Source organism: Haliotis rufescens, unplaced genomic scaffold, assembly GCF_023055435.1.
Source record: "Haliotis rufescens isolate VD_foot unplaced genomic scaffold, xgHalRufe1.0.p SCAF_4, whole genome shotgun sequence".
NCBI classification, from domain to species: Eukaryota; Metazoa; Mollusca; class Gastropoda; order Lepetellida; family Haliotidae; genus Haliotis; species Haliotis rufescens.
This window is the reverse complement of record NW_025964112.1, coordinates 59,417,291-59,440,782: the sequence shown is the minus strand read 5'-3', so window position 1 is coordinate 59,440,782 and position 23,492 is coordinate 59,417,291. Positions and strand designations below refer to the sequence as shown.

Sequence of the window (23,492 nt, the reverse complement as noted above, 5' to 3'; positions counted from 1 at the left end):
ATGTACATTATTTTAACTAAACGAATGGGCTGATGTCATTTTTCTTCGGGTGACAAAAGCCATATGGCTGTAAAAACGAATTTTGAAAATACTTAAACATATTCGGTATTAATATTGACAAATATTAGTCCGTGGCAGGTTAATTAGTCCGTGGCAGGCGCCAAGATTATCGTAACTCAAACAACTCAACATAGCGCCAAGATTATCGTGACTCACACAATTCAACAGAGCGCCAAGATTATCGTAACTCAAACAATTCAACATAGCGCCAAGATTATCGTAACTCAAACAATTCAACATAGCACCAAGATTATCGTGACTCACACAATTCAACATAGCGCCAAGATTATCGTGACTCACACAATTCAACATAGAGCCAAGATTATCGTGACTCACACAATTCAACATAGCGCCAAGATTATCGTGACACACAATTCAACATAGCGCCAAGATTATCGTGACTCACACAATTCAACATAGCGCCAAGATTATCGTGCCTCACACAATTCAACATAGCGCCAAGATTATCGTAACTCACATTCTGTACCAAAGCTACAATAAAGAATTTCGTAATTCACATGTATACTTTAACATCTTCACTGATTCATCTATAAAGCATTGTTAATGTATCAATGACTTCAACAAAAACACCGCTTCGCGATATATTTGTTTATTTTGGACAGAATATACAATGTGTATGAGGTATAAGGCTTGGCATTGGCTCTGCAAATATCTGGGTCATGTTCATTCTCACAAACTGCCTGAAAATTAAACAAAATAACCATTATTAGCAAATCGTATCCCCAGTCGGATAAGTTGCGAGTTACGTCTAAGAAATGAATTGCAAAGGCGAATCGTTCTCGAAAGTATATCTACACCTGTCAATCAATTTACGACCTTGAAGTATATATGTAACAGTCAATGTGTAAAATGATTGAACTTTTCACTTAGGCAATTGATAAAAACACCATATATTTCAGTAATTTCACAATTATCCCCCCTCCCATAATAAGTTCCCCCACCCAAATATATACATTGACTTTCGATTTCTATTAATCCTACCATTTTCAATCACTGGGTAATGAAATAGGGCATACAATATTTTTAATTCGTATTCATAATATTATAAATGGAAAAAAAACTGTAAAATGACTGAAATAGTTTTATACAGTCACAACAAAATATCAAATGTGTATGCTTGATGACACATTGTTGCTGTATAACTCAGCAATATTCCAGCTACATGACAGCTGCAAGTAAATACTGGTAACCGAGTCTGGACGAGACAATCCAGTGATTGATGTCATAAGTAACGATCCACACCTTCGAGGTCAGATGCCAAGCAATCCAACAATGTCACATAGCCTGATCCCTTAACACGACGGAATCTGCACGAGGTGTATAATATATGCAGGAACAATCCGTCTATATCCCATTTAAGTGAAAGCTATACTATTGTTTACGAATATGCGGATCCTTGGGAGCAGGGTTACAACCCTCACACACGTGCATGATATTAATAATTTTAACTAACCTCTCATAGGCGTATTCTGGTCCGCTCTCAAAGGACCCTCGGGCGTTGGCCAGGTAGGCGATGTTCTCGGTGAGGTCGTATACAGCCACTTGCATGTTGCCAGTCTGGACAATGCTGACGACATCTCTCATGACGAGGCTGGCGTCGAGGTGGCCGTAGTTCCGCTGTATCTGTGTGGCCAGGACCTGACTGTAGCCAGGGCATTCCCAGTCCATCCCTGCATACATGCAGAAATACAGCAGGAATATAGGAGAGAATACAAGCAGGGATACAGGCGTGTATATAAGCGGGAATACAAGCAGGGATACAGGCGTGTATATAAGCGGGAATACAAGCAGGGATACAGGCGTGTATATAAGCGGGAATACAAGTAGGGATATAGGCGTGTATATAAGCGGGAATACAAGCAGGGATATAGGCGTGTATATAAGCGGGAATACAAGCAGGGATATAGGCGTGTATATAAGCGGGAATACAAGCAGGGATATAGGCGTGTATATAAGCGGGAATACAAACAGGATTACAGGCGTGAATACAAATAGGGATACAAGCTGGAATATAGTCAGGAATACAAATGTAAATATAGGCGGGAATATAGGTGTGAATACAAACATGAATGAAGACGTGTATACAAGCGGGAATACAGTCAGGACTACAACCGGGAATATAGGCGTGAATACAAATGGGAATATAGGCGTGAATACAAACATGAATACAGACGTGTATACAAGCGGGAATACAGTCAGGAATACAACCGGGAATATAGGCGTGAATACAAATGGGAATATAGGTGTGAATACAAATGGGAATATAGGTGTGAATACAAACATGAATAAAGACGTGTAAACAAGCGGGAATACAGTCAGGAATACAACTGGGAATATAGGCGTAAATACAAATGGGGATATAGGCGTGAATACAAACATGAATAAAGACTTGTATACAAGCGGGAATACAGTCGTAAATACAAAGGGGAATATAGACGTGACTACAATCAGGAATAAAAGCGTGAATACAAGCAGTAATACAGTCAGGAATACAAACGGCAATATAGGCGAAAACAATTAAACAGGGTTAAAGGCGTGTATACAAGCTAGAATATAGTCAGGAATACAAACGGGACTATAGGCGTGAAATAGAAGCGGGAATATAGGCGAGAATACAAACATAACTACAACTAGAGGTACAGCGAAAACAGCCAAGAAATTAGGCAAAACTATACTCAGGATATGGGAAACAACACAGCCTGGAATATAGGTAGAAAAGGAGTGAGGAAATAGGAATATAGCGAATGGGCTTTCACACAGCTTGGAACGGTATTTCATTTACACCACGGTGTGTCAGATAGATGTGGGGGGATAACAAAGCGTGACACAGGTCATAAAACACTTAGCAAAACCCGCGAAAAAGGCATAATACTGGGACCCGTAGTCAAAGGATTCTGTCACGACTACCGGCCGCAACTCTGCACAACGAATTATCAAGCATTAGACGACTACGTCACCAACACCCCGTTAGGAATATTGGCATGTACATAGGAAGGAATGTATACGGGAGTAAAGGCGGGTATATAGGCGTGAATATAGCTGCAATAGTTGTAGTGTTCAGCCAAGGCTAGAGCCGGGAAAAACGACCAGAAATATCGTAAGGAAAGAAGCACAAAATTGAAACAGAAACAGGAAGGATAATACGCAAGAAAATACTGAAATACAGCTGGGAAAAAATAAAATTAGAGCAGGAATAGAGCAAGGAATACGGCTCAAAATATAGGCAGCAATACAACCAGGAATCCTGCAAGGATGTTTTGTCAATGGGTATTTCTTAACCTTACTAAGCAGGAAGAAAGCTTCCTCATACACAGAGAGCTATGTAACCAGCAGGGATGCAGCGATCGGTGTCCCCTTGTCTCACCCCAGTATACGACGTCCTTGATCCTAGGATGCCACACCGCAAGGGGCTGCAACGTCGCGTCGTCGTAAAAGTTGGCTGTAGAGGCAGAGTACTCAACCCCACGGAATGTCTGGCTCTGGAAGCAGTGGTACAGCACATTTAGACAACACAGCACATCAGTAGCTGACGGAATGTCTAGCTCTGGAAGCAGTGGTACAACACATTTAGACAACACAGCACATCAGTAGCTGACGGAATGTCTGGCTCTGGAAGCAGTGGCAGAGCACATATAGACAACACAGCACATCAGTAGCTGACGGAATGTCTGGCTCTGGAAGCAGTGGTACAACACATACACACACAGCACATCAGTGGCTGACGGAATGTCTGGCTCTGGAAGCAGTGGTACAACACATACACACACAGCACATCAGTAGCTGACGGAATGTCTGGCTCTGGAAGCAGTGGTACAACACATACACACACAGCACATCAGTAGCTGACGGAATGTCTGGCTCTGGAAGCAGTGGTACAACACATACACACACAGCACATCAGTAGCTGACGGAATGTCTGGCTCTGGAAGCAGTGGTACAACACATACACACACAGCACATCAGTAGCTGACGGAATGTCTGGCTCTGGAAGCAGTGGTACAACACATACACACACAGCACATCAGTAGCTGACGGAATGTCTGGCTCTGGAAGCAGTGGTACAACACATACACACACAGCACATCAGTGGCTGACGGAACGTCTGGCTCTGGAAGCAGTGGTACAACACATACACACACAGCACATCAGTAGCTGACGGAATGTCTGGCTCTGGAAGCAGTGGTACAACACATTTAGACAACACAGCACATCAGTGGCTGACGGAATGTCTGGCTCTGGAAGCAGTGGCAGAGCACATATAGACAACACAGCACATCAGTAGCTGACGGAATGTCTGGCTCTGGAAGCAGTGGTACAACACATTTAGACAACACAGCACATCAGTAGCTGACGGAATGTCTGGCTCTGGAAGCAGTGGTACAACACATACACACACAGCACATCAGTAGCTGACGGAATGTCTGGCTCTGGAAGCAGTGGTACAACACATACACACACAGCACATCAGTAGCTGACGGAATGTCTGGCTCTGGAAGCAGTGGTACAACACATTTAGACAACACAGCACATTAGTAGCTGACGGAATGTCTAGCTCTGGAAGCAGTGGCAGAGCACATACACACACAACACATCAGTGGCTGACGGAATGTCTGGCTCTGGAAGCAGTGGCAGAGCACATATAGACAACACAGCACATCAGTGGCTGACGGAATGTCTGGCTCTGGAAGCAGTGGCAGAGCACATATAGACAACACAGCACATCAGTGGCTGACGGAACGTCTGGCTCTGGAAGCAGTGGTACAACACATATAGTCAACACAGCACATCAGTGGCTGACGGAATGTCTGGCTCTGGAAGCAGTGGTACAACACATATAGACAACACAGCACATCAGTAGCTGACGGAATGCCTGGCTCTGGAAGCAGTGGTACAACACATTTAGACAACACAGCACATCAGTGGCTGACGGAATGCCTGGCTCTGGAAGCAGTGGCAGAGCACATATAGACAACACAGCACATCAGTGGCTGACGGAACGTCTGGCTCTGGAAGCAGTGGCAGAGCACATATAGACAACACAGCACATCAGTAGCTGACGGAATGCCTGGCTCTGGAAGCAGTGGTACAACACATTTAGACAACACAGCACATCAGTGGCTGACGGAATGCCTGGCTCTGGAAGCAGTGGTACAACACATTTAGACAACACAGCACATCAGTAGCTGACGGAATGCCTGGCTCTGGAAGCAGTGGTACAACACATTTAGACAACACAGCACATCAGTAGCTGACGGAATGTCTGGCTCTGGAAGCAGTGGTACAACATATATCTCGGAGAAAGACACAACATATATCTCGGGAAAGACCTCTTATGCTTAAGATTGTGTCGATGAATTGAAAGAATCGGAGGCTCACATAGTGCCTTCTTTGTTTGGTGTTTGGGGATGAACAATTACCTTGCCGTCTCCGACCCCGAGCAGAAGGTCACAGGTCCGCTTAGAGTTAGTGATTCTCTGCACGGCTGCATCCAGGGTGGTGTCGTACTGAAGGATGTCTCGCAAGATGTTCTGAAGTAATGGACAAGTGAGCTCAAGAGAGTGCATATAGGATTAATGTCACCGCAGACATTATCATAATCATTATCTTTAGTATCGGATCTGGAGCGAGGAAACCAGACATTAATATCGGAATATGAAAGTCTTAGAAGATAACTAATCGCAGAGAAATAACAACGAAAATCGCATTAACTGCGAGTTGATACCTCCGTCCATCGAATACGAGTAAAATATTCGATTCTTATGAGATTGTGAGGATACGCGTGGGTCGTTATTTTCTGCCGCATGTGTCAAACACAACTATATACAGGACCTAACTATGGTATGACGAACATAACATTGGTACCATATATGTATCAGAAGTTAAACTATCCCGTGAAGATCCGGATCGTGTGGTCAGACTCGCTGACTTGGTTGATGCATGTCATCATATCCCATTTATGTGGATCGATGCTCATGCTGTCAATCACTGGGTTGTCTGGTCCAGAGTCGATTGTTTACAGACCGCCGTCATAAAGCTGGAATATTGCTTAGTGCGGCGTTAAACAACAAACAAACAAACAGAAGAAAGACTACCTACAGTGAACGGGATGCCGAATCTCGACTCCTTGCCGAAGCTGGCGTCAGGAAATGATACCCCGATCTCGGAAATAGCCATCTTCACCGAGTTCATTCCTGGAAGGGAATATTGCGTTTGAAGGAAAATCAGCATACTGATTCACAGACTAATTAATCGATCGCGTGGAAGCTAAATGGGAGACGATGCTCCAGGTCATGGCGTCCACTTCCGGTCAAGGTCTAGACGTTGCAAGTGTCAAGTGTCAAAGTTCAAATGGATACCCTATACTATGATTAATCTTTTAATGCTGCAATAATCTTCATCGCAAATTTTTAGTTAATAGACGAAGGTAGAGTATTTAAAAGGTGTTGTGTCAAACTTGATGGGGCTGGCATTTTGCAAGGAAACAGAAACACCACTACATTGCAGGAGGACTAGGTGAGGACACTACTAGAGGACTAGGTGAGGTGAAATGGGGTTTAACGTCGCGTCCAAGATAATTGCACTTATATAGCGACGTGCATGTTCGTGTGTGTGTTTGTGTGGCTGCTTGTACTAGTCCGGACTGATGCCGATTTATAGTGCTAGCTCACTCAGACACAGTATACTAACTCCGAGCCGACCAGTCCTTGTTTTAGTCCCTTTATGCCGAGCGCCAGACAGGGTAACAACAAGTACCATATTTTAACGTCTTTTGGTATGACGCGGTCGGGGATCGAACCCCGGACCTTCCGCTGTCCGGGCGGACGCTCTACCACTAGACCACGGAGGCGGTCTTAATAGAGGAGTATGTTACACAAGGCCAATACATGATTCTTGAGTAGTCTAACGCTGAATTAATATTCCATATGTTTTCTGTTCACAAACCCAAGTGATATATAAAACCATGACAGCAAATCATGCTAGTTTGACAATACACATATAGGATTATAAACGAAAAGCTTCACCTGTGATAGAACCAATCCATCCCGTCCATCCGAAGTTGGCCCAGGGTTGCCCGTATGTCGTGTTGACAGGGTGGTACACGGTCACCTGTGGGAAGTCCTTGAAGGGACCTGAAATCAGGGCGTCGTTTTCATCATGAGTTAGTGAGTGAATACCCGTAAGCTTACTGTGGGTGAAGTGGGACAAATGGGGTTTAACGTCGCGTTGAAGATTATTGCGACGTGCGCTCATGAGCGTGTGTGTTGCTGCTTGTACTAGTCTGGACTAATGCCGATTTTATAGTGCAAGCCCACTGAGATACCATACCGCAGTCTAACATGAATACCCCACTCAGACATAGTATACTACTCCGAACCGATCAGTCCTTGATTGAGCCCTTTAATGGCGAGCGCCAGGCAGGGTAACAACATGCACCACCACGTCCGTCCGATCTCCGGGCAAAAGCTCTATCCACTAGACCACGCCTTGACACGGTACAAGTCTTGAACGTTTACCTCTTTTATTAAACCACTATGTTTGCGCGGGTGTGGTGCCGACAAACCAAACCTAGAAACATAATCAAGACGGATCTGGGATTCGAACCAGTCATAGGTTTCTGGCCTGCTTAAGGGACGCAACTCTTTACAGCACATTGCGGAGCCTTAAACGGCTGGGTCAGTCGTGCTGAACACATGATGAGAACACGAATGCGTAGTTCTACAGGACAGGATTCACAGGCGGCACAGCAGCGGTATTGATACCGTTAATACTGTACCTCAAGAGCTCTAGTAGTTTCACGTACACACAAGAAATGCTTATCACATTAACGAACACACAGTACTAACAACCCATTGTCTCGCCAAGTAGTATCAGTGTGGTACACTCACTAGACCTATAGTGATACACACTGTCTAGTCTAGGGGGTACACTCGCTAGACCTATAGTGATACACACTGTCTAGTCTAGGATGGTACACTCACTAGACCTATAGTGATACACACTGTCTATTCTAGGGTGGTACACTCGCTTGACTTACAGTGATACACCCTGTTTAGTCTAGGGTGGTACACTCGCTAGACCTATAGTGATACACACTTTCTATTCTAGGGGGGTACACTCACTAGACCTATAGTGATACACCCTGTCTAGTCTAGGATGGTACACTCGCTAGACCTATAGTGACACACACTGTCTAGTCTAGGATGGTACACTCACTAGACCTACAGTGATACACCCTGTCTTGTCTAGGATGGTACACTCACTAGACCTACAGTGATACACACTGTCTACTCTAGGGTGGTACACTCACTAGACCTACAGTGATACACACTGTCTTGTCTAGGGTGGTACACTCACTAGACCTATAGTGATACACACTGTCTTGTCTAGGGTGGTACACTCACTAGACCTATAGTGATACACCCTGTCTAGTCTAGGGGGTACACTCGCTAGACCTATAGTGATACACCCTGTCTTGTCTAGGATGGTACACTCACTAGACCTACAGTGATACACCCTGTCTTGTCTAGGATGGTACACTCACTAGACCTATAGTGATACACACTGTCTAGTCTAGGATGGTACACTCGCTAGACCTATAGTGACACACACTGTCTAGTCTAGGATGGTACACTCACTAGACCTACAGTGATACACCCTGTCTTGTCTAGGATGGTACACTCACTAGACCTATAGTGATACACACTGTCTTGTCTAGGGTGGTACACTCACTAGACCTATAGTGATACACCCTGTCTAGTCTAGGATGGTACACTCGCTAGACCTATAGTGACACACACTGTCTAGTCTAGGATGGTACACTCACTAGACCTACAGTGATACACCCTGTCTTGTCTAGGATGGTACACTCACTAGACCTATAGTGATACACACTGTCTTGTCTAGGGTGGTACACTCACTAGACCTATAGTGATACACCCTGTCTAGTCTAGGTGGTACACTCGCTAGACCTATAGTGATACACCCTGTCTTGTCTAGGATGGTACACTCACTAGACCTACAGTGATACACCCTGTCTTGTCTAGGATGGTACACTCACTAGACCTATAGTGATACACACTGTCTTGTCTAGGGTGGTACACTCACTAGACCTATAGTGATACACCCTGTCTAGTCTAGGGGGTACACTCGCTAGACCTATAGTGATACACCCTGTCTTGTCTAGGATGGTACACTCACTAGACCTACAGTGATACACCCTGTCTTGTCTAGGATGGTACACTCACTAGACCTATAGTGATACACACTGTCTACTCTAGGGTGGTACACTCACTAGACCTACAGTGATACACCCTGTCTTGTCTAGGGTGGTACACTCACTAGACCTACAGTGATACACACTGTCTGATCTATGGTGGTACACTCACTAGACCTATAGTGACACACACTGTCTAGTCTAGGGGGTACACTCGCTAGACCTATAGTGACACACACTGTCTAGTCTAGGATGGTACACTCACTAGACCTATAGTGACACACACTGTCTTGTCTAGGATGGTACACTCACTAGACCTATAGTGACACACACTGTCTTGTCTAGGGTGGTACACTCACTAGACCTATAGTGACACACACTGTCTAGTCTAGGGGGTACACTCGCTAGACCTATAGTGATACACACTGTCTAGTCTAGGATGGTACACTCACTAGACCTATAGTGACACACACTGTCTTGTCTAGGATGGTACACTCACTAGACCTATAGTGACACACACTGTCTTGTCTAGGGTGGTACACTCACTAGACCTATAGTGATACACCCTGTCTAGTCTAGGGTGGTACACTCACCAGACCTATAGTGATACACACTGTCTAGTCTAGGATGGTACACTCACTAGACCTACAGTGATACACCCCTTTCTAGTCTAGGGGTACACTCACCAGACCTATAGTGATACACACTGTCTAGTCCAGGGTGGTTCACTCACTAGACCTACAGTGATATTCCCTGTCTAGTCTAGGGTGGTACACTCACTAGACCTATATTAATACACACTGTCTAGTCTAGGGGTACACTCACTAGACCTATAGTGATACACACTGTCTAGTCCAGGGTGGTACACTCACTAGACCTACAGTGAGATACATTTTCTATTCTAGGGGGGTACACTCACTAGACCTATAGTGATACACACTGTCTAGTCTAGGGGTACACTCACCATACCTATAGTGATACACACTGTCTAGTCCAGGGTTGTACACTCGCTAGACCTATAGTGATACACACTTTTTTATTTTAGGGGGGTACATTCACTAGACCTATAGTGATACACGGTCTAGTCTAGGATGGTACACTCACTAGACCTGTAGTGATACACACTGTCTTGTCTAGGGGGTACACTCACTAGACCTATAGTGATACACACTGTCTAGTCTAGGTTGGTACACTCACTAGACCTATAGTGATACACACTGTCTGATCTATGGTGGTACACTCACTAGACCTATAGTGATACACACTGTCTAGTCTAGGGTGGTACACTCTCTAAACCTATGATACTTACCATCCACTGCCCAGTCTAGGGCGCGCAGCTGCAGGAGCGATCCATTCCTGGCAAGACTGTCACCCCAGGCGCCAATCATAGAACACGATCCTTTTCTGGAATCATTACGGTATGTTGTGAGTATGCGTGAGTAAAAAATTGTTCCTTTACGCCACAGCAAGAAATACCCCAGCTGTATGACGGCAGCTTGGAAATAATCGATTCTGGGTCAGGCAGTGTTTGACACCATGAACAAATTATATGCCGTCGGGGCACGATGAAATACACTCAGCCAAGCCAAGGACTGTAACCAATAGATCATCATTAGGATGCTCTCAGCGGGGAGTGGCGATCTATTTCTCCATGTGGGGAACATTTCCAAATTTTACGCATCAGAAATGCGGTCCGAAGCATTTTTCCTATTTTGACATGTGACGTTTTCCGCGGTAACTTTAGGTGAACAGTTGACTTGCCTCTGAATGTGTTTGTAATGCTGCCACCGGAGGGACAGGGTACGCTCACGTACTCGCAAACAGCTGATATCATCACTATTTGATAGTGATTCATAAACACAGGCTTGTGATATTGCGCAACTGACCGCTTTTAGTAGCGATGTCTTGTGCTGATGGAAATGGTTTTGTCGCTTTAATATTATATCTCACTCCGGAGAGGAAAAATACTCCATTCATTTGCATAAATTACTCAATTATCCACAACAAAATATTTTTACAGTATGCAAATTTGTTTTTACAAATAAAAGCATAATGACAAATACTCACGTTAGCTCACCTATTAAATGGATGTACAAAATTGTCTGAAAAAAATAATAATCTTGTAATTTCAAGTGAAAATACAGAAGTATGTAGATATGATTCGTTGTCTTGCAATTTGTTGAATATCTCTGCTTACGAGACCATTGTGAATGTTAACGCGGCTGAGGCACTGGTTGGATTTCAAATTCTTATTCTTAGGATGTCTCCTTTCCTAGTCTAATTACCACAAGTTAGAACTTGATAAATATAAAGCCTGCCCTGACCTCTGCCAATGCAGCAACGAACGAGCACCTGCCTTATAGTCTTGTCTAGTTGCATAGCCAGTTCCCTGACCTCTGATTGTGTGACAAGTGTGTGGTTTCCTCTGACTATGTAACAAGGAACAAACACCTGCCTTGTAGTCTTGTCCAGTTGCACATTCAGTCCCCTCACCACTGATTATGTATAACAAGGAACCCACACCTGCCTTGTAGTCTTGTCCAGTTGCACATTCAGTCCCCTCACATCTGACTATGTAACAAGGAACCCACACCTGCCTTGTAGTCTTGTCCAGTTGCACATTCAGTCCCCTCACATCTGACTATGTAACAAGGAACCCACACCTGCCTTGTAGTCTTGTCCAGTTGCACATTCAGTCCCCTCACATCTGACTATGTAACAAGGAACAAACACCTGCCTTGTAGTCTTGTCCAGTGGCATCCGCCAGTCCCCTCACATCTGACTATGTAACAAGGAAAGAAACCTGCCTTGTAGTCTTGTCCAGTTGCACATTCAGTCCCCTCACCTCTGACTATGTAACAAGAAACAAACACCTGCCTTGTAGTCTTGTTCATTTGCACATTCAGTCCCCTCACATCTGACTATGTAACAAGGAACACACACCTGCCTTGTAGTCTTGTCCAGTTGCACATTCAGTCCCCTCACATCTGACTATGTAACAAGGAAAGAAACCTGCCTTGTAGTCTTGTCCATTTGCACATTCAGTCCCCTCACCTATGACTATGTAACAAGGAAAGAAACCTGCCTTGTAGTCTTGTCCATTTGCACATTCAGTCCCCTCACATCTGACTATGTAACAAGGAACAAACACCTGCCTTGTAGTCTTGTCCAGTTGCACATTCAGTGCCCTCACCTCCGACTATGTAACAAGGAACAAACACCTGCCTTGTAGTCTTGTCCAGTTGCACATTCAGTCCCCTCACCTCTGACTATGTAACAAGAAACAAACACCTGCCTTGTAGTCTTGTTCATTTGCACATTCAGTCCCCTCACATCTGACTATGTAACAAGGAACACACACCTGCCTTGTAGTCTTGTCCAGTTGCACATTCAGTCCCCTCACATCTGACTATGTAACAAGGAACAAACACCTGCCTTGTAGTCTTGTCCACTTGCACATTCAGTCCCCTCACATCTGACTATGTAACAAGGAAAGAAACCTGCCTTGTTGTCTTGTCCAGTTGCACATTCAGTCCCCTCACCTCTGACTATGTAACAAGAAACAAACACCTGCCTTGTAGTCTTGTTCATTTGCACATTCAGTCCCCTCACCTCTGACTATGTAACAAGGAACACACACCTGCCTTGTAGTCTTGTCCAGTTGCACATTCAGTCCCCTCACATCTGACTATGTAACAAGGAAAGAAACCTGCCTTGTAGTCTTGTCCATTTGCACATTCAGTCCCCTCACCTATGACTATGTAACAAGGAAAGAAACCTGCCTTGTAGTCTTGTCCATTTGCACATTCAGTCCCCTCACATCTGACTATGTAACAAGGAACAAACACCTGCCTTGTAGTCTTGTCCAGTTGCACATTCAGTGCCCTCACCTCTGACTATGTAACAAGGAACAAACACCTGCCTTGTAGTCTTGTCCAGTTGCACATTCAGTCCCCTCACCTCTGACTATGTAACAAGGAACAAACACCTGCCTTGTAGTCTTGTCCAGTGGCATCCGCCAGTCCCCTCACCTATGACTATGTATAACAAGGAACAAACACCTGCCTTGTAGTCTTGTCCAGTTGCACATTCAGTCCCCTCACCACTGACTATGTATAACAAGGAACCCACACCTGCCTTGTAGTCTTGTCCAGTTGCACATTCAGTCCCCTCACCTCTGACTATGTAACAAGAAACACACACCTGCCTTGTAGTCTTGTCCAGTTGCACATTCAGTCCCCTCACCTCTGACTATGTAACAAGGAACAAACACCTGCCTTGTAGTCTTGTCCAGTGGCATCCGCCAGTCCCCTCACCTCTGACTATGTATAACAAGGAACCCACACCTGCCTTGTAGTCTTGTCCAGTTGCACATTCAGTCCCCTCACCACTGACTATGTATAACAAGGAACCCACACCTGCCTTGTAGTCTTGTCCAGTTGCACATTCAGTCCCCTCACCTCTGACTATGTAACAAGGAACCCACACCTGCCTTGTAGTATTGTCCAGTTGCACATTCAGCCCCCTCACCTCTGACTATGTATAACAAGGAACCCACACCTGCCTTGTAGTCTTGTCCAGTTGCACATTCAGTCCCCTCACCTCTGACTATGTAACAAGGAACAAACACCTGCCTTGTAGTCTTGTCCAGTGGCATCCGCCAGTCCCCTCACCTCTGACTATGTATAACAAGGAACCCACACCTGCCTTGTAGTCTTGTCCAGTTGCACATTCAGTCCCCTCACCACTGACTATGTATAACAAGGAACCCACACCTGCCTTGTAGTCTTGTCCAGTTGCACATTCAGTCCCCTCACCTCTGACTATGTAACAAGGAACCCACACCTGCCTTGTAGTATTGTCCAGTTGCACATTCAGCCCCCTCACCTCTGACTATGTATAACAAGGAACCCACACCTGCCTTGTAGTCTTGTCCATTTGCACATTCAGTCCCCTCACCTCTGACTATGTAACAAGGAACAAACACCTGCCTTGTAGTCTTGTCCAGTTGCACATTCAGTCCCCTCACCTCTGACTATGTAACAAGGAACAAACACCTGCCTTGTAGTCTTGTCCAGTTGCACATTCAGTCCCCTCACCTCTGACTATGTAACAAGGAAAGAAACCTGCCTTGTAGTCTTGTCCAGTGGCATCCGCCAGTCCCCTGACCTCGTCAAAAAACGCCTGTGATGTGTACTTCTTCGTCGCCAATAACTCCAGGTCAAGGGCAGCGTCCAGTCTGACGAAACCAGAAGTTAACATGAAGTTAATAAAAATTCTGATAATAGACGCAATGTACAACTCCACAACATAGTTACGTCAGTGAGTGAGTGAGTGTGTGAACATATAGATAGAAGATATAGAACATGTAAATGTGACATTACGTGCCCAGTAGTTTTAACAGATAGCTTGACTAAAATCATGATCATATTCATAGCGAAAATGGGATTCGAACACACGGCCATCTTAAAGACGCAAGTCATTACCAACCAACAGCCAGGAAATACAGGGATTAAGATTGGGAAAACGTGGTTGGAATTGTGTAACCATAATATGTCGTTGACAGAAAGGGTGGAAACATGGTGTCTATACCGAATGGATGTAGGCCTAATATGACACAAAAGGTACAAGAACAATGGGATGTATACCGAATGGATGTAGGCCTAATATGACACAAAAGGTACAAGAACAATGGGATGTATACCGAATGGATGTAGGCCTAATATGACACAAAAGGTACAAGAACAATGGGATGTATACCGAATGGATGTAGGCCTAATATGACACAAAAGGTACAAGAACAATGGGATGTATACCGAATGGATGTAGGCCTAATATGACACAAAAGGTACAAGAACAATGGGATGTATACCGAATGGATGTAGGCCTAATATGACACAAAAGGTACAAGAACAATGGGATGTATACCGAATGGATGTAGGCCTAATATGACACAAAAGGTACAAGAACAATGGGATGTATACCGAATGGATGTAGGCCTAATATGACACAAAAGGTACAAGAACAATGGGATGTATACCGAATGGATGTAGGCCTAATATGACACAAAAGGTACAAGAACAATGGGGTGTATACCGAATGGATGTAGGCCTAATATGATCGAAAAGGTACAAGAACAATGGGGTGTATACCGAATGCAAGTAGGTACAATGTGGTGCAGATATAAAGGGCGTGGTGAAGGACCTTAATATACTGTTTTCTAATGTTGAGCTACAATCTAATCGCTTACCCAAAAGTTGCAACTTCGTCCAAGAACCAGTCAAGAAATTTCAGTTTCTTCGTTATTCCTCCGACCTGATGGATAAAGTAGAATGCATAGGTCCAACATATATAATGGTCACCACTTTAGTTCTGTATCTGTTAACACTATTACACACCTAGGTAGCACAGCTGTTAACATTATTACATACCTTGGTATCATATCCGTTAACACTATTAAACACCTAGGTACCACAGCTGTTGACATTATTACATACCTTGGTATCATATCCGTTAACACTGTTACACACCTAGGTACCACGGCTGTTAACATTATTACATACCTTGGTATCATATTCGTTTACATTATTACACACCTAGGTACCACATCTGTTAACATTATTACATACCTTGGTATCATATCCGTTAACACTATTACACACCAAGGTACCACAGCTGCTAACATTATTACATCACTTGGTATCACATCCGTTAACACTATTACACACCTAGGTAACACAGCTGTTAACATTATTACATACCTAGGTATCATATCTGTTACCACTATTACACACCTAGGTAACACATCAGGCACATGCACAGAATTGCTTCAAAGAGTAAAGATAAGGTCTGATATGAAACGTCAACGCCAGAGAAAAAAAAAGTTTGTCTAATCAGGGGTTGAATCACTTCTCCAGTGTGGGAATGATCCTTCTGTAACACTGGTTTGTTGATATGCTACACTACATTCGACTGGCGGTGATCCTGTTTCAGTACTTTCGTGGCTGTAGAAACACCTGGTTTTCCATAATCTCTGCCATTAACACATAACTGCAAACATCCAATAATCTTACACCATTATTTGTCAATAAACCTCTACACAATTCTGTTGTCGGTTTTCATAAAACTCTGTTATAAAACTCATGATATTTACATAATGACCCCAGTTTTTGTACTGTCCAAACTGTAGGGTGGCGCTTAACTTTTTTTCTGAGTATTTACATTTGTAAAGCGTCAACGCCAAAAAATAACCAACCTGGATTATCTGCCGAAAAGGATTCCATTGGGCGTTAAAGGTAAATAGCGGTGAAAAATATATAAATTGATCACTGAAAATCAGTAGATGGTACCAGGTGTTTGCAAAAGGAGTAACCCCTGAAGATCCGTTTTAGAAATGGTCTTCAACAACCAATGCTTACTGCAAGAGGCGGCTAAAAATTGCCTTCGTAAGAGGCACCTAACAGGATTGGGTGGTCAGGCTCGCTGACTTGGTTGATGCGTGTCATCGTATCCAAAATGCATAGATCGATGCTCAAGATGTCAATCACTGTCAGCCGCATGTAAACAATCAAACCTTGACCAGACAATCAAGTGACACGAAAGCGCGTTTTGATTTTGTTGAAACTTAAAACGATATGTTAACATAAGAAAGGATACTTCTCCACCCCCACCCTGTAGATATGAATGCTGTCACTACCACTCAAGTCTTTGAAGTATACGTCTAACAATCGCAGCGCTAATCGCTTAAGGACCAAAACTACGTGGTCTTCCAAAGGGTAATAACTGAGTACATCATGGTCTTCCAAAGGGGGGTAACTGAGAACTCACTATCTGGTCCTGCATGTACTGCCACACCTGCTGTATCATGGATGTCGCCTCGTCCTTAACGATGCTGCCCTGGGCAAAGCCCATCTCATACGGCGTCCCTGTAAACGTACAATACATCAATAACTGGAAGAAGGGGGTATCTCGGCGACTCTCGCGGTGCTTCCCAGAGAAACCCAATTTGTTCAGACTGCATTAAAACTCTCTGATATGCAATATCCACCCTGTAAAACTCCAACGGTATCCACACTGAATGGTCACTTCTGAATCAACCCCAAAATGGTCCCAAGCTACAGATGTCCTTAAACGCAATCAGATTAACACCATCTCTGAGTTGTGTACTTCAATAGAAGGTCTACTTATATGTAGGTGCAGGGGGCAGGGGCGGCCCAGTCGTCTAAGGCACCGCGATTCGCTGTGCGGAGTTGCGTCCCTTGGGCACGCCAGAAACCTATGATTGTGGGTTCAAATCCCGGTTCGTCCCGATTATGTTTCTAGGTTTGTCAGCACCATACGCGTGCTCGTGGGTTTCACGAGTGGTAAACGTCCGAGACCTGCATCACTTCGGGCTTTCCTCCCATATTAAGCTGACACGCCGTGATATAACTGGAATACTGCTAAAGGCGGAGTTAAACCCAACTCACTCTCTTACTGTATGTAGGAGATGTTATACCTACCGTACAGATGGAGTATGTAGTAGGAGTCCTCCCCGGTCCCCACTGTGAACAACTTGGCGTTCTTGATCGTCCTGACGAGGGTGGGTGGTCTCGTGTCCACAGGGAGCAGGTTGGGGACGGCGCTAGGAGAGGGCTGTGTGGATGAAGTACAACCCTTGTTGGTTACAATATCGGCGAGGCTTTCAGTTGATACGTTCAATTAGTTTCGGATATGCCACATATATAAATTACTGCACAGGCATCTTTCCCCTCACTTTGATCAGGCAGCATCAGACCACACGCCTTGTATATAAACTGGTAACCTTAGGGAGCATCCGGCCACACACCCAGTATATATAATTGTATTCTAAGAGAGCACCAAGTCAAACACCTGGTATATATTGTTGTATTCTTTGAGAGCATCCGGCAAAACACCTTGTACATTGTTGTATTCTAAGAGAGCACCCAGTCAAACACCTAGTATAAATTGTTGTATTCTAAGAGAGCACCCAGTCAAACACCTAGTATATATTGTTGTATTCTAAGAGAGCACCCAGTCAAACACCTAGTATATATTGTTGTATTCTTAGAGAGCATCCGGCCAAACACCTTGTATATAGTTGTATTCTGAGAGAGCACCCAGTCAAACACCTAGTATATATTGTTGTATTCTGAGAGAGCATCCAGTCAAACACCTAGTATATATTGTTGTATTCTTAGGGAGAATCCGGCCACACACCCAGTATATATAGTTGTATTCTAAGAGAGCACTAAGTCAAACACCTGGTATATATTGTTGTATTCTAAGAGAGCACCCAGTCAAACACCTGGTATATATTGTTGTATTCTAAGAGAGCACCCAGTCAAACACCTAGTATATATTGTTGTTTTCTAAGAGAGCACCCAGTCAAACACCTAGTATATATTGTTGTATTCTAAGAGAGCACCCAGTCAAACACCTAGTATATATTGTTGTATTCTTAGAGAGCATCCGGCCAAACACCTTGTATATAGTTGTATTCTGAGAGAGCACCCAGTCAAACACCTAGTATAAATTGTTGTATTCTAAGGGAGCACCCAGTCAAACACCTAGTATATATTGTTGTATTCTAAGAGAGCACCCAGTCAAACACCTAGTATATATTGTTGTATTCTAAGAGAGCACCCAGTCAAACACCTAGTATATATTGTTATATTCTTAGAGAGCACCCAGTCAAACACCTTGTATATAGTTGTATTCTGAGAGAGCACCCAGTCAAACACCTAGTATATATTGTTGTATTCTAAGAGAGCACCCAGTCAAACACCTAGTATATATTGTTATATTCTTAGAGAGCATCCGGCCAAACACCTTGTATATAGTTGTATTCTGAGAGAGCATCTGGCCACACACCTAGTATATATACTGGTATTCTAGGAGAACATCCGACCACACGCCTTGTATACATTCTGGTATTCTTAGAGAGCATCCGGCCCTACACCTAGTATATAAACTGGTATTCTGTGAGAGCATCCGGCCACACACCTAGTATATATACTAGTATTCTTAGAGAGCATCCGGTACCACACCTAGTATTTATACTGGTATTCTAAGAGAACATCCGGGCTACGTAACAGATTGAGTGCAGTTAGACATGCTGAACTACTTATAGGGATCTAGCCACACTCCATCATATGAAGAAATTCGAACTTATAACAATTTCGACCTGAAGAAGTATTAAAGGTGCCACATACCGACCCGCAGTCCGGTGTCACAGTGGGGAACAAACACCATTCCACAAACAAGGCAACGCCCAACACTCGCATCGATGTCATGTCTTGTTTGGTAAGTTAACACGTATGCCACAAATATGAGCTCACCTAATTCCATGTGGTGTGAAGTGCACATATGTTCCATATACCGTTACGTACTAGCTGGGTTACAAACTATGTCTATGTACATTTAGTGGACTGACACATAAAAGTCGCAAAGAAATTTCAAATTCGTATCATCACTTTCCACTCATACAGTCCCCTTGGCTAAAAAAGATATCAGTTGACCATTCGAAGTGTCTTCGCAAGTTGTATTTCGACCGACTTACCAGAAATTATCAACAATGACTTAGTTTATAGGCTGGGCCGAAGTTAGCTTCTCAGGTACTTGTGCACCGCGTGTATTTCAACACGTGACCTCAGAAGAATCATACATTACAGTTAAAGTTCGACAAGCTGACGTGAACGACATATATCTCTATCTGGTTTGTGGTGAAGACAAATTATTGTTTCTGTAATGTTCAACACACGCAGTTACATAACACCATTTTATTCACTCGGTGAACGGAATCTGGCGCATTAAGAATTGATATCTTCATCTTCTTATAATTGTGTAGTTGTTGATTTACCACGAGGGAAGGGAAATATTCTTTAATAGAAGACTTTTTCAAGTATTTCTTTTTTAGGGTGAGGTGAAATGGGGTTTAGTGTCGGGTTCAAGAATATTTCACTCATATTGGGACGAGCATGCGCGCGTGTGTGTATGGCTATTCGTACAAGTCAGGACTTATGCCGCTTTTATAGCGCTATATAAGTGCTAGCCCATTGACATCAGCCACAATATATTGACTCCCGAGACGACCAGTCGTTTAATCCCCGTAATGCCAGCGCAAACAGGGTCACAACAAGTACCATATGTTTATGTCTTTTGGTATGACGCGGACAGGGCATCGAACCTTCCGCTCCCTGGGTGGACAATCTGTCCACTAGATGGCAAGTACAAGTGAGTGAGTGAGTGAGTGAGTTGGGTTTAACGCCGCTTTTAACATTATTCCAGTTATATCACGGCGTGTCAGCTTAATGTGTGAGGAAAGCCCGAAGTGATGCAGGTCTCAGACGTTTACCACTTCGGTGAAACCCACGAGCACGGGTATGGTGCTGACAAACCTAGAAACATAATCGGGGCGAACCGGGATTCGAACCAACAATCAAAGGTTTCTGGCGTTCCCAAGGGACGCAACTCTGCACAGCGAATCGCGGCGCCTTAGACGTCTGGGCCACCCGTGACCCCAAGTACAATTGAGATGGAGACAACCCATGCAAACATTCTTATTGTTTGAAATGACTAGCGTAATTAACACTTCTAGCCTGACTCATTGAGACAGGAGGGTAGCCTTGTAAAGTATTTGCTCGCTACGACAAGGAACAGTTTGATTCCTACACAGGTAACGTGTAAAATCCATTCCCGGTGTCAGCAACCCATGTTTGCCTTAAAAGACGACTGTGCTTATCGTAAGAGGTGACTAACGGGATCAGCTGGTCGGGCTCGCTGACTTGGTTGATGCATATCATCGCATCCCAATTGCGTAGATCATGCGCAAGATGTTAGTCACTGACTGTCCGGTCCAGACTCGATGATTTACAGACCGATGTCATATAGCTGGAATATTGTTGAGTAGTGGCATTATACAACAAACAAAACAAACAAACAAAAACAGTAACACACAGAGTCTGCTACTGACCGACCCATGGCATTCAGCAGTGTCAGTGGTGGGGAAGCAGGTGCTTGCCGCCAAGATGAGGAGAGTCACTCGCATCTCGGTCACATCTAGTGTCAAACCAAACAAGCAATGTCGGTTCCGTCAGATCCGTTGTCCCAAAGTCGTGTCAACTCACCTCATCCTTCTCGTGTGAAGATCAACAGGTGGTAGATAAACCTATTGAACTTATACAACTGAGACGTCAATACATAACTGTTAAACGTTGAATAGGAAGAGTATTTGATTATGTTAGTCTACCCTTTATACTGTTCGTTTCTATTTTCTCCTTAAAATACTGGAATATTGAGAGTGAGTGAGTGAGTTCGGTTTAACGCCGCTTTTAACAGTATTCCAGTTATATCGCTGCGTGTCAGATTAATATGGGAGGAAAGCCCGAAGTGATGCAGGTCTCCGACGTTTACCACTTCGGTGAAACCCACGAGCACGGGTATGGTGCTGACAAACCTCGAAACATAATCGGAGCGAATCGGGATTCGAACCCACAATCATAGGTTTCTGGCGTGCCCAAGGGACGCAACTCTGCACAGCGAATCGCGGCGCCTCAGGCGACTGGGCCACCCGTGCCCCCGGTTTATTGAGTGTATCCGTCCACTCAACACATGTATATATATAGTGATATTATTTTTTGGACTCTATGTCAAGTTGAACTCTTGGTCGAGGCCGGATTGGTCGGGCGCGTTGTATAATGCGGTGCCGGGCTTGTGCGATTATTGTTGACTGGGTCGATGCTCACTGGGTTGTTGGTTCGTCTATCCCAGGCCTGTATACACACATCTGTGACATTCATGGCTGTACGGTAAACTCCCGTTCAATATCTTCCACTATTTTCACGGAAACAGCACACGTTTCATACTTCAAAACAACACATATTTCAAACGTCAAAGAAAACACCCTTCCAACCTCAAAACATATACCCTTCAAAAAAAGAAACTTGACACTGACTTTCAAAATGTAATATGATGAGATTGTTTCAAAATAGGACACAGAAACCATAATTGAAACACGGTTTGAAGATCAATGTACACAATCTTCAAAACATTAATTGTGTCACCTAGACAGACACACGTACACGATACAGTTAATGTCACAGGGGTACAGAAAATGTCAGTATCGGTTGTGCCCACCACGTGCATCAATCACCGCTTGACACCGACGACCCATAGATGCAATCAAGTTGGATGTGCTGCCACTCATGCTGAAGTGCATCAAGAAGCGCCGGAAGTGTTTGGGGCGGTGGATTCCTTCTGCGAAAGCGTCGATCCAACTCGTCCCACAGATGCTAAATAGGGGACAAATCTGGTGACCGGGCTGACCAAGGTAATGTCTGGATGTTGTTGTGCTGTAAGAAGTCCTGACAAACACGTGCAATATGCGGTCGAGCGTTGTCCTGCTGGAACTGTCCGCCATGAACGTTGACGTGAGGAAGAACGTAAGGCTGTAGGATCAAGTCTCTGTAACGCACACCTGTCAATGCACCTGACACATGCACGAGAGGCGTCCTACCACCGTGATGAATTCCGGCCCATACCATGACACTCCCGCCGCAAAATGGGACAACCTGCTGCACACAGTTTGGGGCGTAACGTTCACCCCGACGTCTGTAGACACGTGCGCGCCATCAGCACGTGTGAGTAGGAAACGGGACTCGTCAGTAAACAGTACATTTCTCCACCTTGCACGTGCCCATCTAACCCTCTGTTGGCACCAAAGCAGACGGTCCGCCAGATGACGTGGGGTCAATACATGACGTCGAACAGGTCTTCGTGCAAAAAGTCCAGCCTCCCTCAGTCTGTTGCGTACCGTTTGATCTGATATTCTGCGTACCCCAGGGATCTGTGTGGTTGTAGACGTGGCTGTGGTAGTGCGGTCTCGGAGGTGTCGCAGCCGGATGTATCGATCTTGTGCTTGGGTTGTCACCCTTGGTCTTCCTGACCTTGGTCTGTTGTCAACTCTGTTGGTGTTGTTGTATCGGGTCCACAGTGCGGAGATTGTCTGTCTGGATACGCCAAAGTGCCTGGCCACTTCTTGCTGAGCTGCTCCAGCTTGTAATCTCCCAATGGCGTTGTTCCGTTGAGCTGCATTCAGTCTTGGCATTCTGTCACCGCCTCTACTGACGTTATAAGGACTGTATGTTGATGTGGATTTTTTAACCCATTCAGCAGGGGGGCCTGCATGCCTAAATGC

At 44.4% G+C, this 23,492-nt stretch overlaps 1 protein-coding gene across 2 annotated transcripts; it reads right to left on the bottom strand.

The window, feature by feature from the left end:
- Positions 1–654: 654 nt before the first annotated feature.
- LOC124113785 (protein dcd1B-like) lies at positions 655–21,397 on the bottom strand. 2 transcript variants are annotated; one of them, XM_048382631.1, is made up of 13 exons: positions 21,270–21,397; positions 17,797–17,929; positions 17,123–17,220; positions 15,546–15,610; positions 14,426–14,534; positions 11,363–11,397; positions 10,605–10,699; positions 7,104–7,211; positions 6,178–6,272; positions 5,499–5,609; positions 3,446–3,560; positions 1,535–1,751; positions 655–761 (listed from the first exon to the last, which is right to left on the bottom strand). In XM_048382631.1, the coding sequence occupies exons 1-13, from the start codon at positions 21,342–21,344 to the stop codon at positions 671–673; spliced, it is 1,347 nt and encodes a 448-aa protein (XP_048238588.1). In that variant the 5' UTR covers positions 21,345–21,397; the 3' UTR covers positions 655–670. The 2 variants fall into 2 exon arrangements, with proteins under 2 accessions (XP_048238588.1, XP_048238587.1); XM_048382630.1 differs by lacking the exon at positions 21,270–21,397 and adding an exon at positions 19,510–19,663.
- Between the last annotated feature and the right edge of the window lie 2,095 nt (positions 21,398–23,492).